Genomic DNA, 15230 nt, shown 5'->3' with positions numbered 1-15230 from the left:
AATTGAGTTATTCCTATGATAAAAATGGGTTCACTGATACTATAAATTGGGGTTACTTTTGTGAACAATTGTGAGGAAGATGGATGAATAACCCCGTTTTGTTATATGAGTAACCCCATTTTTATCATATGAGTAACCCAATTAATTCATACTAGTAAATGTCATTTAAACTATCAGTAACCTCATTTAATCTTATGAGTAACCCAATGAATTCATTCTAGTAACCTCATTTATTTATACAAGTACGTAACTTGAATAAATCATACGAGTAACCTCATTTAATCATACAAGTAACCCCAAAGATTCACAAAAGTAACCACATTTGCTTATAAGAGTAACCACATTTCTTTGTAGGAGTGATACCCTATTATTGTTAAAAATAACCACATACTCATAGAGGTAACTCCATTTGGTCATAAGAGTAGCTCCATTTGTTTATATGTGTTTGTGCATAAGAGTCAACTTCAAAATGTCATATCTCATATCACACTTAATATTTTGAGAAGATTCAAGTTGGAGATGAAAATTTGGCTTGATAGCTTTCCAACACCTGGTCAAAAGCTCGATTGTGATGGGAAACGAGTAAGATATGACCATTTGAAAATGAGCTGACGGGCTAATAGAGTGTCGCGCGCGGCCACACCTGTAATTTTGCGTGTGGCCGGCCACACGTAAGACGCGTTGTATAGGAAAAGCATAATTCATCGCTAGAGTACCGCAACATGTCAAAATATAAGTGAAAAGAAAAAAAAATGGAGAAAAATGTAGTAAATGAATATCTCAACCAGTGTTACCTAATTCGCCTTTTGAATTCGCCAAATCGCCCAAAATGAGCCAAAAATGAACCAAAACCGACCATAATTCGCTTTTCTCAATTCACGATTCATGGGGGAATTATGAAATTAGGTAACACTGCTCAAACATTAAACTGACCGCTTTCTACATGAAGAAAGAGAGAAAAAAGTGCTAAGATGTAATTACTAAACTACCCTTAACTCCTTCCAAACAAAATTCCACATCCCCAGTAAAACAAAAACCATTGTCTTCTTCTTCTCCTTTACTCTCATCACCCTCCTTTCTCTCAATATCAGATCTTCTTTGTATACAGTTTTCTCTCTCCTCCATTCTAGGTGGCGCCTGCTCTCAAATTTGTCAGTGTTCCTCGCACTTCGTTCGGCTTTTCCTTCAGCCTCAAAAGAAAAATAAAGAAGAAAGATGCGTTAATTAATTTCATGTTTCGACAAACCGAGGGTGAAAATCCATAAACCTTTAGAGCCACGACGAGCAGTGGCGGAGTCAACAGGGGACATGGGGACAATGGCTATGTTTAGTTCACCTGAAATTTTCTGATCTGAACTTATCTGATCTGATCTGAACTTATTTTTTCTGATCTGATCTGAACTTATTTTTTCTGAACTGATCTGATTACAAGATCTTATCTTTTAGATTTCTCTCAATATATAAGAAAAATATAGTATGTGGGGTCTTGTTTGATTCGTCTCAATGAATACTTTATTAATATTCAATTATTATAATTTTTACTAATATGTAATGAAAGATATTTAATAGTAAAAATGAGTTTAAAAACTGACAGATCTGATCTGAACTTATTTTTTCTGAACTGATCTGATCTGATTTGATTAGATCTGAAATAAGCAAAAATAAGGTGAACTGAACATAGCCAATGTCCCACCACTTTGAAAAAATAATTTTATACTATTAAAAAAAAAAAACAAAAAAAAAGGAAAAAAAATAAACGCTGGGGACTCTGAGAGACTGAGAGACTGAGAGACGCGTGAAGCTCTTGAAAAAACACGCTTGAAACAAAAAAGGAAGAGAAAGTGAGGAAGAGAGAGAAACGGCATAAACATTAAACCCTAAACTCGAACGTTGACGGCACATTCGCCGGAGCCGACGACGACGAAGCGGTGAGGAAGAGGAACGAAGTCACGACTCACGAACTTCGAACGAACTTCAAGTACTCAACCTTCGTCTTCGAAGTTCGAACGAACGAAGGTATCAGAGACGAAGCCACGAAGCGACGCCGCTACGCCCACCGCCCACGGCCAAATCGCTAATTGCCGACCTCCAGAGTCCCGAACCCTACGTGGCGACGCCCAGTCAGTCGTCAGTCATTCAGTAAGTGCTTTTTCTAATTTCTAAACCCTAAGTGGCTAAGTTTTAGTTTTTTTTTTTAAGGTAATATATATATTGTTTGGTTGTGAAAATGTGAATTGTGATACTTGTAAAATGTGAATTTGTGATTGTGGATGTATGGTTGTTGATTGATTTGTTGTTGGTTTGGAATTGGTCATGAACTCATGATTTAGGAAACTGTTAGTTTGCAATTTCGAATTTTTTAATTAGGAAATTGTAAATATGACCATATGAGTTGATTTATAATTGAAATATTGAATAGTTTGGTTTGATTACTTTGATATGTAATTGATTAATGTTTATCAATTTAATAGGAATTGTAGAGTGATTCACATTCACCTAATTCTAACAAGTCCAAGGCTAAGGGAATACAACCCGATCTTCGATAATTTGTGTTAAGTATTAAACAATTTGTGTTGTACGGTCTTTTTTCTTAATTTTTTTTCCGAATGCTCAACAGTCGGATTTTGCTTCGCCACTGACGACGAGTACAAGCCACGACTCAGAAGTCACAAGTCGGAACTGTCATTCACATATATTTCGATGGATCCACCACCACCGCCAACACCTACACCCACACCAACACCAACAACACCAACAACAACACCCACACTGTCATCACAACCCTCGACACCACTCTCTCTTGATCCTTCTCCTTCCCCGTCCCAACCCCAACAACAATTACAACAACCTTCATCACAACCGCCTCCTCCTTCGTCTCTCCCTCCATCAGAACCTCAACCACAATCACAACCACAGCTGCAACCAGAACAACAACCTCCTTCCACCGTCTCATCTTCCACCCTAATCCCAATCCCTAACTCTAATCCCAACCCCACAAATTCTCTTCCTCCTTACACCCAACAACCCCAACCAAACAACAGGGGAGCCCCATATAGTAGACCTTGGTCTCAACCCACTTCCCAGTTCTCTCACTTTTCTTCTCAATTTCAGGCTTCTGCTTCTCCTTCAACTTCTTCTTCTTCTTCGACTCCTCTTCCTCAGGCTCAAAGAGGTGGGATTGCAATTGGAGTGCCGGCCCACCACCCCACCCCTCCTCCCGTTTCTTCCCAACCTGCCTCCTCTTTTTCTTCCTCTTTCGGTGCTCAGTATGGTGGTGCCTTTCCACGCAACCCTGTCACTGTTCCTGACCCTTCTGTTGTCTCCTTGTCCTCCCCTACTCCGGTTAGTTAATTTCACTTTCTTCATGTCAATTTTATCATCTTTGTCATTCAATAATTTTTTTTTCTGATTTCATCACTTTGATATCTTTAGTTTTGATGGGTTCATAAGAACGCACTATGAATAATCTGAAAAAAATAGCAAAATGCTTAGATTATAGGGACTATAATTTGCTCTCAAGTTGTGTTCTGTGATTCTTATTCCCTTCCATCCCCTGAAACTTTTTCCAGCTTTTGTCAATAGTGATGCTCGTGTGTTATTGGTAAAATAATTATTATGACAGATATGAAAGCTATTCAAGCAATTCTGGTCATGTTACCTCTAATATCTTGTCATTGTTCATCTAACTGTTTTAATTTCCAAAAATACTTTTTGTTGCGATCTTTTGCAGTCAAGGCCTCCAATGCATGGAATGTCAAGCATGGGGATGATAGGCTCTCAAATACGACCTGGCGGGGTCGTACCTTCTTCTCTCCATCAGCAAAGACCAATCCAGACAGCATCGGGAATCAGACCTCAGATTACATCCAATAATTTGCCTTCTGTTCCCCAGGTTAATGTTTAACTACTTTCGATTGGCAATTAGAATTGTTTCAGTTTCAGGTTTAGTGTTTCCAGTTGGTGGAATCTAGTGAGATTTGCGACTTGTTTGTTGTCTTTTCGATGGAAGGAGCTAGAAAGATGGTAGATAACATTACAGTCTAATAGTATGGAAATTACTTTTGTTGTTATGGTTTATGGAAATAAAAAGGGTACTTAGTAGTGGGAAAGAATTAACAGCACTTGCATTATTAAACAGGTGCTTAGGTGTGAGATTCGAAGATATCGGCACTTGCAACATAGATAAATGAGCTCAAATTCTTATTTAGAAGAGGAGATCTTAGTGGGCTTGTGTAAATTTATGTGATTTGCAATTCATGAAAAGTCCAGAAATGATAGCCAGTATAAAGTTTTTAGTGTTCGGTTGTTTTGTTATTAATATTTGGTGCTTGTCTGCTTGAGATTAGTTCCAGGCCAGGGGAGGGGTTTCTTATTGTTATTTATTACTTTAATCCGTGTGATAATCTCCATCTGGAACTTGCCATGATTCATGGTGTAAATGATGATTGCATTCGTCACGTCTAGTGTGATACTCTTTTTTCTTAGTGGCCCTTCGCATGGGTTGCTCTTCATATTGAATGTAAGGTTTGGTCGATGGAAACTGCTTAAGGGTGGCTTTATTGTAATTTTGGCTCTTAAATGTGGTTTTACTAATTAGTATTAATTGATAGGAATAATCTCATCTTTGGTCGCAGTCCAACTTTTATTTGATCTCAATATAATCCCATCTTTATCCTTTACCCCTTATCTTAAAATGGGCTCCTTTACTCCATTGCCCACCCAACCCCTCAATAGCCTCCTCTATCCCCAACCCACCAAACTACCCACACCCACTACCAAATGTATATCACCCGAAATCCACCCAACCTTACATGATACAACCCACCCACCACCAAAAATACCTTACTCCACATGAAACTACCCACTCATGACCAAAAAACCTCACTCTACCGAACCAAAACCCCACTATTCTCTCATCCTCATCGTTCTCAATTTTCTCAATCATGTCCTCATCCACCTTCAATATCCTCTTGAACACCTTTAGGAGCGTAAGTTGCGCCGGCGAAGCATCTTCTCTCTCCTCAAAAGAATTATGATTAGGGTTAGGGTTTTTAAAATCGGCGACGACGATAATTGCCATCGCAACAAGAAAAAGGGGCAGGTCATCGGCGATGCAAATTCGAGATCCGATGTCTTCTCCTAGTTGTCGAATTACGGCGCTGCCTTTTTCGACGATATGTTGGAGAGCTTAGATTGTTGCTGGGAAAGTGGCGTTGTTTACGTTGATGATGACATTGGGTTGAGTGAGAGTGGTGGTATTTGAATTAAGAGAGAATGGAGGTTCCGTTATTATTGATTGATTGTAGGATTTTTTGGATTGGAGTGGAGCACACCACTGTTGATGTTGACGGAGAGAGAGAGAGAAAGGGAAGGGGTGGTGTGTGTTTGACTTGGAAGTCAATGGCTCTAGGGTCTGTGCTTAATACTTTAATAAGAGGGAGAAATTCGGGAGGAGAGATAAAGTGGAGGGGAGGGGAGGAGAGGAGAGAGGTAGTGGAGGGGCTTTGGTGGCAGGGTGGAGGAGAGAGAGGGAGGCAATTGAGGGGAAGGGGGAAGGTGTAAAAAAGTATTGTTTTTTAAAATGGAAATTATAATTTAAAACTCTAGACCCATAGAAAAACAACACGTGCCAAGCTTTACATATTATATCGCTTATCAACAGGTTAAGGACTATTTCGAGAAGGTGAGGTGCAAAGGTGGGATTATTTGAGATCAATTGTAGGTTGGACTGTTTTCAGCATACCGGCCAAAGGTGGGATTATTGCTATCAATTAATCCTTCTAAATAAAGGCCCTACTAAAGGTGGGTCATGTATCATGATAACCCATCCATTTAATTAGTATATGTATTTACTCCTTTGTCTTAGTGGCCTTCATGGTCACTTTGCTTGCTCATCTACTAGTTGCCTTTTGATCCTACTGCTAATTGTTGATTATTATTTGTGTTGGTTGTATTCTTCACTGTTATAATTTGTTGTGGCCTTGTGGGTTTTGTAGTTAAATTTCATTTTTCCACTGGAACTTTTTATTTCACTTGCTTATATAATTAAGCTCTTTGTACTCTCTGTGCTAGATTTTGTAATGGTACTATATTCTAATTCTGTTCTATATCTTCAGAATTTCCTAGGACATAGCATGATGAGAACCTCTTCTGTAGCTCCCCCAAGTACATTAACACCCAATACATCACAAAGCCAGCAGTCACCGCATCAGCCATGGTTATCTGCTCCACATGTGCGACCCCCTTTGCCATCTCAATCTTTTAGACCACAGGTAAATTCCCAAACATTGCAGCAGAGATCTCTTGTTTCTCAGCCATCACCTCAGCCTGTGCAATCAACTTCACAACCGCAGCAATTATTACCTTCTTCACAACAACAGCAACATTTCCCAGCACCAAATCAGTCCCAGGAGAATTTTGGACAACAGCTCCCATCATCAACAGTTTCACAACCTTTAGCTAACCAACAACAAACTGTCAGAGTGCAAGGCTCAGCAAACCAGAAGCCTCCATTGCCAGCAGTGGGGCAAGCAAGCATTCTTCACTCTGTTGCAATTGACAATACTAATGCTGCAGAAGTTTCTGAACATTGTAGCACGATCCTCAGCAAGAGAAACATCCAGGAGCTTGTGAACCAGGTGAATGGTTTTATCATCCTCTTGTTGTCTTTCTTATCCTTGATTTTTCCTAGTTTTCATAAATGTTTTACTGGCTCTTGCTCTGTCGACAGATTGATCCATCTGAGAGACTAAATCCTGAAGTTGAAGATGTTCTGGTTGATATTGCTGAAGATTTTATTGACTCAGTGAGTTTGAACCTCCCTTTTTTTCAGTGATTTAATTTCGTCTAATAATGTTTGTCAATTATTCCATAAACAAAGCACACATGACGTGAATGCAATAAATGATATGTTCTTCCCTTTCTCTTTTTGCCTATAATTCAATTGTGTCTTTTCTTTTTGTAGCTAAAAGAATTGTTTCATTGGTTTCATCACTTGTGCTTATTGTTCAATTCATGTTGGTTATGAGGATGTATTGAATGACATGCACTCTATGATGCATGGGTACGGCTTGCCGGCACCGTTTCCCGTACCGGGGACGGGGACGTCCTGGGTACGGTATGGATTCGCCTTGGATTCGTACCCAGAACAAATCCTACGGGCTGGGTACGCGGGTAAATATTGGGGACGGGCTGGGGACGTTTCTGAGAAGGGAGCCACGTACCCACTTGTTTAATGAACTTTGAGAGGCCCAAATTCATTGTTTTAGGGTTTCAGATTTTCGAAATTCCCAAATTCTCTCTACTACTCACCTCAAGTGCGAAGTGCGAATTGCTTCGCCGCCTCGTCATTCCTACTTGGAGAGTGCATGCTATGCTGGAGACTGAAGCCAACCCTTAATGATAAATTAATATAATGTACTAATGTGTTGTAAACCTATATGTTTGATGAATGGTTTTCTTTCTCCCTCTTTGTTACTTGAAGCATGTCTTGGGTTTGTGATAGAACCACCTGCACAACCACACCTCAAGTAGCAGCATCCACATCAATGAACAAGTTAAGAGAGAGAAGAAAGAAATATATTTAAGTGAGAGAAAGAGAGAGATAATTCTGGTATTAGTGAAAATAAGGAAAACACATACAAGAGGTATTTGAGTGATCCCCACACTCCTTAATTACTAACTTAGAAGAATAATTTATGGATAATTCTTCTTAATTCCCTACTTTTTATTTATACTAAGGCATTAGTACTAATCTCTCTTTAAGGAAGGTTCCGTGCTCTTTCCTCAATGATTGTGCCAATGATTGCATCCCCCCTTTTCCTGCCACCTAGGTGTCAACCAACAGAATCTTGCCCACGTGTCCCTTTGCTGATGTGGCGCCTTGAGTAAGTAATCCTCACAGGAGGCCTTTGGTGGGCTGGCTGACTGACTAGTGGGATCCATTACATTACCCGCCGCCCAGAGATTCACCTTGTCCTCAAGGTGGAAATCTGGGAACTGATGGTGAATGACCTCAAAGTCCTCCGAGGTAGCTTCTTCCCTTGGCTCGTTGTGCCATTGAATGAGGACCCCCCTTGATGTCGACCCGCTCACTCTTAAAATTGCCTTAGGGATGCTTTGTAATTGTAATTTCAACCCAGCAGTGAGTTCCAAAGGCAACTGGGTAGGTGTAGGAATGACGTCCTTGACGCGTTTTAATACGACACATGAAATATCGGATGGATCTTAGGCATATGGGGGGAAGTTCTAATTTGTATGCCACAAGTCCCACCTTCTGTATCATCTTCTAGGACCCATAGAAACGCGATGATAATTTCTCGAACACCCCAATGGCAAGAGACTGCTGGCGGTATGGTTGTAGTTTCAACCACACAAAATCTCCCACCACAAAATTTTCCTCAGAGCGCCTGAAATCAGCTTACCTCTTCTGTCTCTACTCAGCCTCAACCAATGCATCCTCAATTCCTCACGTGTTGCATCTCTCTATTGCAGTTGCTCATCTAGGGAATTGACTGGTGTTTGCCTCTCCCTATCCGCACTAAAGGAGGCGGATCCCGTCCATACAGAGCCATGAATAGGGTCATGTTAGTAGAAACATGCGGTGAAGTATTGTAGGAAAGTTTAGCCCAAGGTAACAATTTGGCCCATTGCCTTGGCCGATCATTGATGGAACAACGGAGGTATGTTTCGAGGCATTTGTTGACGATTTCAGTTCGACCGTCACTTCGGCGGTGGTAGGCGGTTGAGCGGTTCAATTGTTTTCCTTGGAGACGAAATAATTCCTTCCAAAAGGTGCTTAAGAAGATCTTGTCTAATGGAGCTGGGAAAACCGTGTAGCCTTACAATTTTTCTAATGAATGCAGTGCTATGGTGCTTGCTGTAAAAGGATGACGAAGGCTTACAAAGTGGGAGTATTTGGTAAGTCGGTCTACCACAACTAAGATTGTATCAACCCCTTGAGAACGAGGTAGGCCCTCCACGAAGTCCATCGTGATTTCGTCCTACACTTGGGCTGGGATGGGCAGATGATGTAGGAGGCTTGTGTTCAAGGCCTTTTGCCTTGACAAACGGTGCAAGCGTGGATGTGCCTTGCCACCGCCTTTCCCATACCCATCCAGTACCACTCATCAGCTAAACGAAGATAAGTTTTGAGCTCTTTGGCATGTTCTCCCAATGGGGAATCATGATATTCACGTAGCAAGGCGTGAGTGAGTGGCGAAGTGGCCGACACCATGATTCAGCCTTTGTATAAGAGCCGCCCTTCCACCATTTCGAACCCATCAACCTCTGCATGAAGTCATCTTTTGCTATGTGCGGCTGAATTTGTGCCCATAGCACCTCGCAAATTGCTTTAACAGTCTCTAACTCAGCCTCCGTAGTGGACTTTCGAGATAAAGCATCCGCCACTCATTGGAAGCACCTAGATTATAATGTATATTGAACTCAAATCCCATTAATTTGCCTACCCATCTTTGGTATTGGGACCCCACCCTTTGCTCCATTATGAACTTCAAACTCCATTGGTCAGTACGTATCAGGAACCTCCTTCCCAATAAATAGTGGCGCCACTTCTGCCAACACTATCGCCATAAGCTCCTTTTCGTATATCGATTTGAGCCTTGCCGGAGGTCCCAAATTGTAACTATAAAAGGCTATAGGGTGCTCGTTCTGTAGAAGCACCGCACCAAGCCCATGTCCAGAGGCATCAGTTTCTAGCACGAATAGGCACTGAAAATCCGGCATGGCCTGCACGGGGGTTGTCACTATGGCTTGTTTAAGGAGTGCAAAGGCCCGCCTCCTTTCCCCAGTCAAAACTGTCTTTCTTCAGTTGGGTAATGAGAGGAAGGGCGATTTTTGCATAGTTAGCCACGAACTTACTGTAATATCCGGTAAGGCCCTGAAAAGTGAAAACCACGAAGCTCCTTGAGATTTTTGGGGGGTGGCCGATCGAGCATTGCTTGGACTTTCTCTATGTCCGTGGCCACTCCTTCTGCGAAAATGATATGGCCAAGGTAGGCCATTTTTTCCTTCCCAATTTCGCACTTCTCACTATTAGCATGTAACTCATGTTCGGCCAGCATAATAGCTAGATGATCTCGATGAGACAACTCATCGTTGCTATAAATGAGAATATCGTCAACGAAAACAAGAACGAATTTACGCAAGGTTTGAATATCTCGTTCATGAGTGATTGGAATGTGGCTGGAGCGTTGGTGAGTCCAAAGGGCATCATGACAAGGAACTCGTAATGTCCCTCATGAGTACGAAATGCGGTTTTGTGTACGTCCTCCTACTTGACTCAGGATTTGGTGATAACTCGATTTCAAGTCCAATTTGGTGAATATCCGCGATCCATGGAGCTCATCAAGTACCTCGTGAACCACGGGAATAGGGTATTTATTTGGCACTGTAGCTCGATTGAGATCCCTATAGTCCACACAAAATCTCCATGACCAGTCCTTCTTCACAAGCAAGACCGAGCTAGAGAAGGGACTAATGGATGATCCTTGCCTACAACATGTCTGCCTTTAACCTCTCAATTTCATCTTTTTGGCCTTGGAGGTAGCAGTAAGGCCGTACCGATACCGGGTCCTGCCCTTGTTTGAGCACGATAGAATGCTCTCGATTTCTTCGTGGAGGTAAGCCCAAAGGAAAGTGGAAAACTTGCTCATAACGTTCTACGGTGACCACAAGGAATAGAGGTGCAACTACCTGTTCTCTCTCTTTACTTTGCTCCTCTATATGGTTAAGTTTTACCCATAAGACCTCTTTTTCCTTCTTGAGTGCTCTCAACATGGCCTTCAAGGACATCTTAGAGCGAGCGAGTGAGGGGTCCCCTTTTGTGTCCAATTTGTAACCTCATCCACTTATGTTTCCAATTTGTTAACATGTTTCCTAACTATTCCAGCCACCAAGATTTTTAATTTCCTAACTCTAATGGTAAGAAATTCTCACATATTTATACCCCTTGAATTTCAAGTATAACCCCTTTACACTCACCGCTTCCTTGCACTTCCCCCGTTACCCGGAGATACACCGAACCTTTGTGTGGAATCGAGGGGTACATGCAGCTTCTCAATAGTGGTCAAAGATGAGAAATTGTGTGTGGCCCTCGGGTTGACCATCACAACTTCTGCCCCATTAATTTTTGCCCACCATTTTCATGGTTTGTGGGTTAGAAAGGCCAATCACTAAATTCAAGGAGATTTCCGTCGCAATTTGCTCCGGTGGAGGTCCCCCCTCGCCTTTCCCTTCTTCAAGCTCTTCTCCCTCGTCCCCTTCTTCCCCTTCCATCGTCACCATCACACTTAACTCATGCCGGCTACATTGGTGGCCGGTCGACCACTTGTCGTCGCACTGGTAGCACAGTCCTTACTCCCGTTTGTACTGCAACTTGTTGGTCAGTAAGTCTCCTTATGGCTCCAGTTGGGTTGGTGGTATTTTGGGTTCGTGGATTTCGGGAATTGATGTTGGTGTGGGTTGTTGGGTAAGTGATTCTATGTGTTTGGGTTAATTGGGTTGTAATTAGTTGAGTTTTGTGGGTAAGGTACGTTATGTAGTTCGGCTGTGGTGTTTGGATTTAGGGTAGTTTGGGCTTGGTAAGTTTTGGTTCCACAAGTGGGCCGGTTTTTAGAAAGAAGTCTAGCCCGAATCTTGTCATCCACTCTCAAGGCTAGATCTATGGCCTGGTGCACATCCTTGGGATTTTGAATCCTAAGTTTAGGAAGGTATCAAGGGCTATATCATGTTGCTCTGCCAATTCAATTCAATAAACTCCTGCCGGTACTCGGCCACCGTTCCCGTTTGTTTGACCTCAACCACCCCTCATGGAGGGAGCCGACATTGGAGGGTCGAAACCGCCGCAACATCAACGATTTCAACTCCTCCCACCGCTGTATAGGGCGGTGACGGTGCTCCCATCGGTACCAAAGGAGGGCGTCGCCGTCCATACAAACCACCGCGACTTCCAATTTTTCTTCCTCAGTGAGATTATAAAATAGAAAAATACCTTTCAGCTCTTAGTACCCACCCGTCAGGGTTGGTACCCTCAAACACCGGCATCTCCGTACTTCCAATTTCTGCCACCATGACTGCCCCCGTAATGGTTCGAGTCAAACCTTTCGAAATCTGCCTCCTTGCTCCATATATTCGGGGTTTCGGTGCGGGTTGCTTCCTCCTCTGAACCCGATATGGTTGTGTCCATTTCCTTCGTCCTCCCAGTCACCATCTCTCCTCACCGACGCCATTCCCTCCTTGATAGCTTTAATGGAGGCCCTTACTTCCTCATGAAACTGCATTTGATTGAACGTTTTCTACCAAGGCATCCTAGTTTTCTCGGCTTCGGGTAATCCTGCTCTCCAGCCTTATGGACAAGGCGTTCATGTCCTCTGTGAATTTCTTAGAGAGAACCTCCGACCTAGCTGCTAGCTGGGTGGAAATGGTCTCGTGCATTTTTCTCGCAGCTTCCCCTATTGCCGTTGCCACCTCTCCGGTTATGGTGTTACGGATGTCGGCCAATTGGCTTTTAAGTTGCTCCACCCTCTGAGTAGCGATCAGCGGCATCTTTGCTGTGATACCAGTGTGATAGAACAAAGAACAACCTGAAGAACCACACCTTAAGTAGCAGCACCCACAACAATGAACAAGTTAAGACAGAGAGAGAGAAAGAAATAGATTTAAGTGAGAGAAAGAGAGATATTTCTAGTATTAATGAAAATAAGGAAAATAGATACAAGAGGTATTCAAGTGACCCCCACACTCCTTAATTACTAACTTGAAGAATTTTTGGATAATTCTTCTTAATTCCTTACCTTCTATTTATACTAAGGCATTAGAACTAATCGTTCTCTAAGGAAGGTTCCATGCTCTTTCCTGAATGATTGTGCCAATGATTGCAACCCCCCTTTGTCAATCAACAGAATCAGGTACTGGTGTCCCTTTGCTGACGTGGCGCCTTGAGTAAGTAATCCTCACAGGAGGCCTTTGGTAGGCTGGTTGACTAGTGGATTGGGTAGGATCTGGATAGGGTACTCTAGGATCCAGATCCGATCCGTTTTTTAGGCAAGAATCCAGATCCTACTCGGATCCATTGGATAATAAGAATGAGGATCCAGATCCTACTCGGATCCATTGGATAATAAGAATGAGGATCCAGATCCAGATCCGTATGGATCCTACGGATCCAGGTCCTAAACGAATCCAAAACTTATCCTTGTCTGTTTTATTCAAACTACCCTAATTTTTCACAATAATAATTAAAGATTTAAACAATAAAGTCATCTAATATCAACCAAAAATTACATTTAATATATGAAAAATAACCATTGCAACCATATAATTATCAAAATGTAGATTAATCAACTATTTCTGAAAGAAAAAATTATCCCGTAAATTCGCACATTAATTAGAACAATAATTCGAATTCAAGCAAAAATCCGTTATTACATGTAACAACTAATATTATATTATTAAATAATAATATGTTATTATAAAAAGGGTAAACGGATTTGGATTCGGGTAATAATTTAGGATCCAGTCCAAATTCGTTTTTTCCAAGGAGGATCCAGATCCTACCCGGATCCATAGGGTCCAAAATTGGAGGATCCAAATCTCTAAAAAATGGATCTGGAACCACGAATCTGGGTAATTACAGGGTTTCATTACCCTGAAACCAGCAGTATGCACATTGGATCCTTTTTGATTGAACATATATGAAACATGTTTACATTTACTTAGCCGAATTTCAGATGCATCAAATTAATGATTTTCTCACGTTCATCTGCGCCTTTTCTGAGCAGGTTACAACATTTGGTTGTTCATTGGCCAAACATAGGAAGTCCAATACACTGGAAGCAAAGGACATACTGCTGCATCTAGGTTAGTAATATGTGATGGTAAATTTTTGTTACATGTTCTAACATGTCAAATAATTTTAGGTAGCAACAGTTGCTTCCTGGATCCTAAATTACGATCATGTGTATGTTAATGCAGAAAGAACTTGGAATATGGCACTTCCTGGGTTTAGTGGAGATGAAATCAAGACTTATAAGAAACCGGTAAGCAACTATCTGATAAAAACAATGATTAAGCAAACTTCAGTGATGTGAATAATCTCAAATTTTACCCATCACATCTTAAGTAAATCCCACCTTTTGATTATTCAGGAATAATCCCAACCTTCACCTTCTTTAAATTCTAAAGTGTTCGATTTTTCTGTATACAGTGGGCTCAACACAACAAGGCTTTATAGATAACACTAAGGACTATTTTGATTAGGTTCTTACATATTTTGGGATTATTCTTGAATAACTAACACGTGAGATTAATCTATGAAGATGTGTGAAGGGGTCCTTTTCCATTTTTTTTTACCTTTCTTATTGTCTTTCTCATATTGATTTTTGCAACTGTTTTCGTAGGTTGTTAATGACGTCCACAAAGAGCGTCTATCTCTGGTACTTGATAATTTTGCTTTGTAGATGTCACTCTAATGCTTCGTTCAAATCTAACATTCCGCTGCATTAACTGGTGTTTGTATTTCTCTCCCTTATCTTGGCAGATAAAAAAATCTCTTGCAGGAGCTGACAATAAAGCCTCTGCTGCTGGACCAGCTACGGGAAACATTAAGGGTCATTTGGCTAAAGCAACTCCCAGTGTCGTGGGATCTTGAGTCTCTTCTATGCTTCAGACGAGATATTGGTGATCTGTCAAATGAGATTCAACTCTTTAAGCTGAAAATATAGCACTATTTTTTGCGACAAAGGTTATGTGGCCAAACACTGAGCTCCTTAAGGCCTCTATTTTGGAAAGTACAGATGGCTCTGTTGATCAGCATATAGCATCTGTGTTTTATGTGTAAAGGGGGAAATTGTAAAGGAAAAGAAGGCGATAGGGAAGGCAAGGAAGAGTTTTGTCACATACCAGTTACCGAAGTAATGAGTTGAATAGAGAGATGATTGTGGGAAGGAAAGTTGGTTCTAGAGTTAACTGCTTCTCAAATATTGGCATATACATATATCTAGGGATGGGTAGAATGGAGTGATGTGAAGCATTGTGTAGGCAGTTGTATTTCTAATTGGTCAACGTTAGGTGAAGAGCACCCATTGTTAGCTCTTTTTATCTTGGTTATACTCTCTTTGGCTATGGCCTGTGGGAATAGATGCCAATATGATCTACGCATTGCGCTACTAATACAACATAGTGAGAAATGGTTAAATTACTTGAACTTAAAA

At 41.4% G+C, this 15230-nt stretch overlaps 1 protein-coding gene across 2 annotated transcripts; it reads left to right on the top strand.

Moving 5' to 3' along the window:
- The first annotated feature begins 1771 nt into the window (after window positions 1-1771).
- LOC104908134 (transcription initiation factor TFIID subunit 12) lies at window positions 1772-15230 on the top strand. Of its 2 annotated transcripts, XM_010697215.4 has the most exons (10): window positions 1772-2139; window positions 2618-3342; window positions 3731-3892; window positions 6117-6272; window positions 6354-6638; window positions 6731-6805; window positions 13800-13878; window positions 13993-14057; window positions 14418-14453; window positions 14558-15230. In XM_010697215.4, the coding sequence occupies exons 2-10, from the start codon at window positions 2701-2703 to the stop codon at window positions 14666-14668; spliced, it is 1611 nt and encodes a 536-aa protein (XP_010695517.1). In that variant the 5' UTR covers window positions 1772-2139; window positions 2618-2700; the 3' UTR covers window positions 14669-15230. The 2 variants fall into 2 exon arrangements, with proteins under 2 accessions (XP_010695517.1, XP_010695516.1); XM_010697214.4 differs by having other exon boundaries at window positions 1773-2139; window positions 6117-6638.

The sequence above is a fragment of the Beta vulgaris genome, chromosome 5, assembly GCF_026745355.1.
Source record: "Beta vulgaris subsp. vulgaris cultivar EL10 chromosome 5, EL10.2, whole genome shotgun sequence".
In the NCBI taxonomy this organism is placed as follows: domain Eukaryota; kingdom Viridiplantae; phylum Streptophyta; class Magnoliopsida; order Caryophyllales; family Amaranthaceae; genus Beta; species Beta vulgaris.
This window is presented reverse-complemented; position numbering and strand designations above follow the sequence as displayed.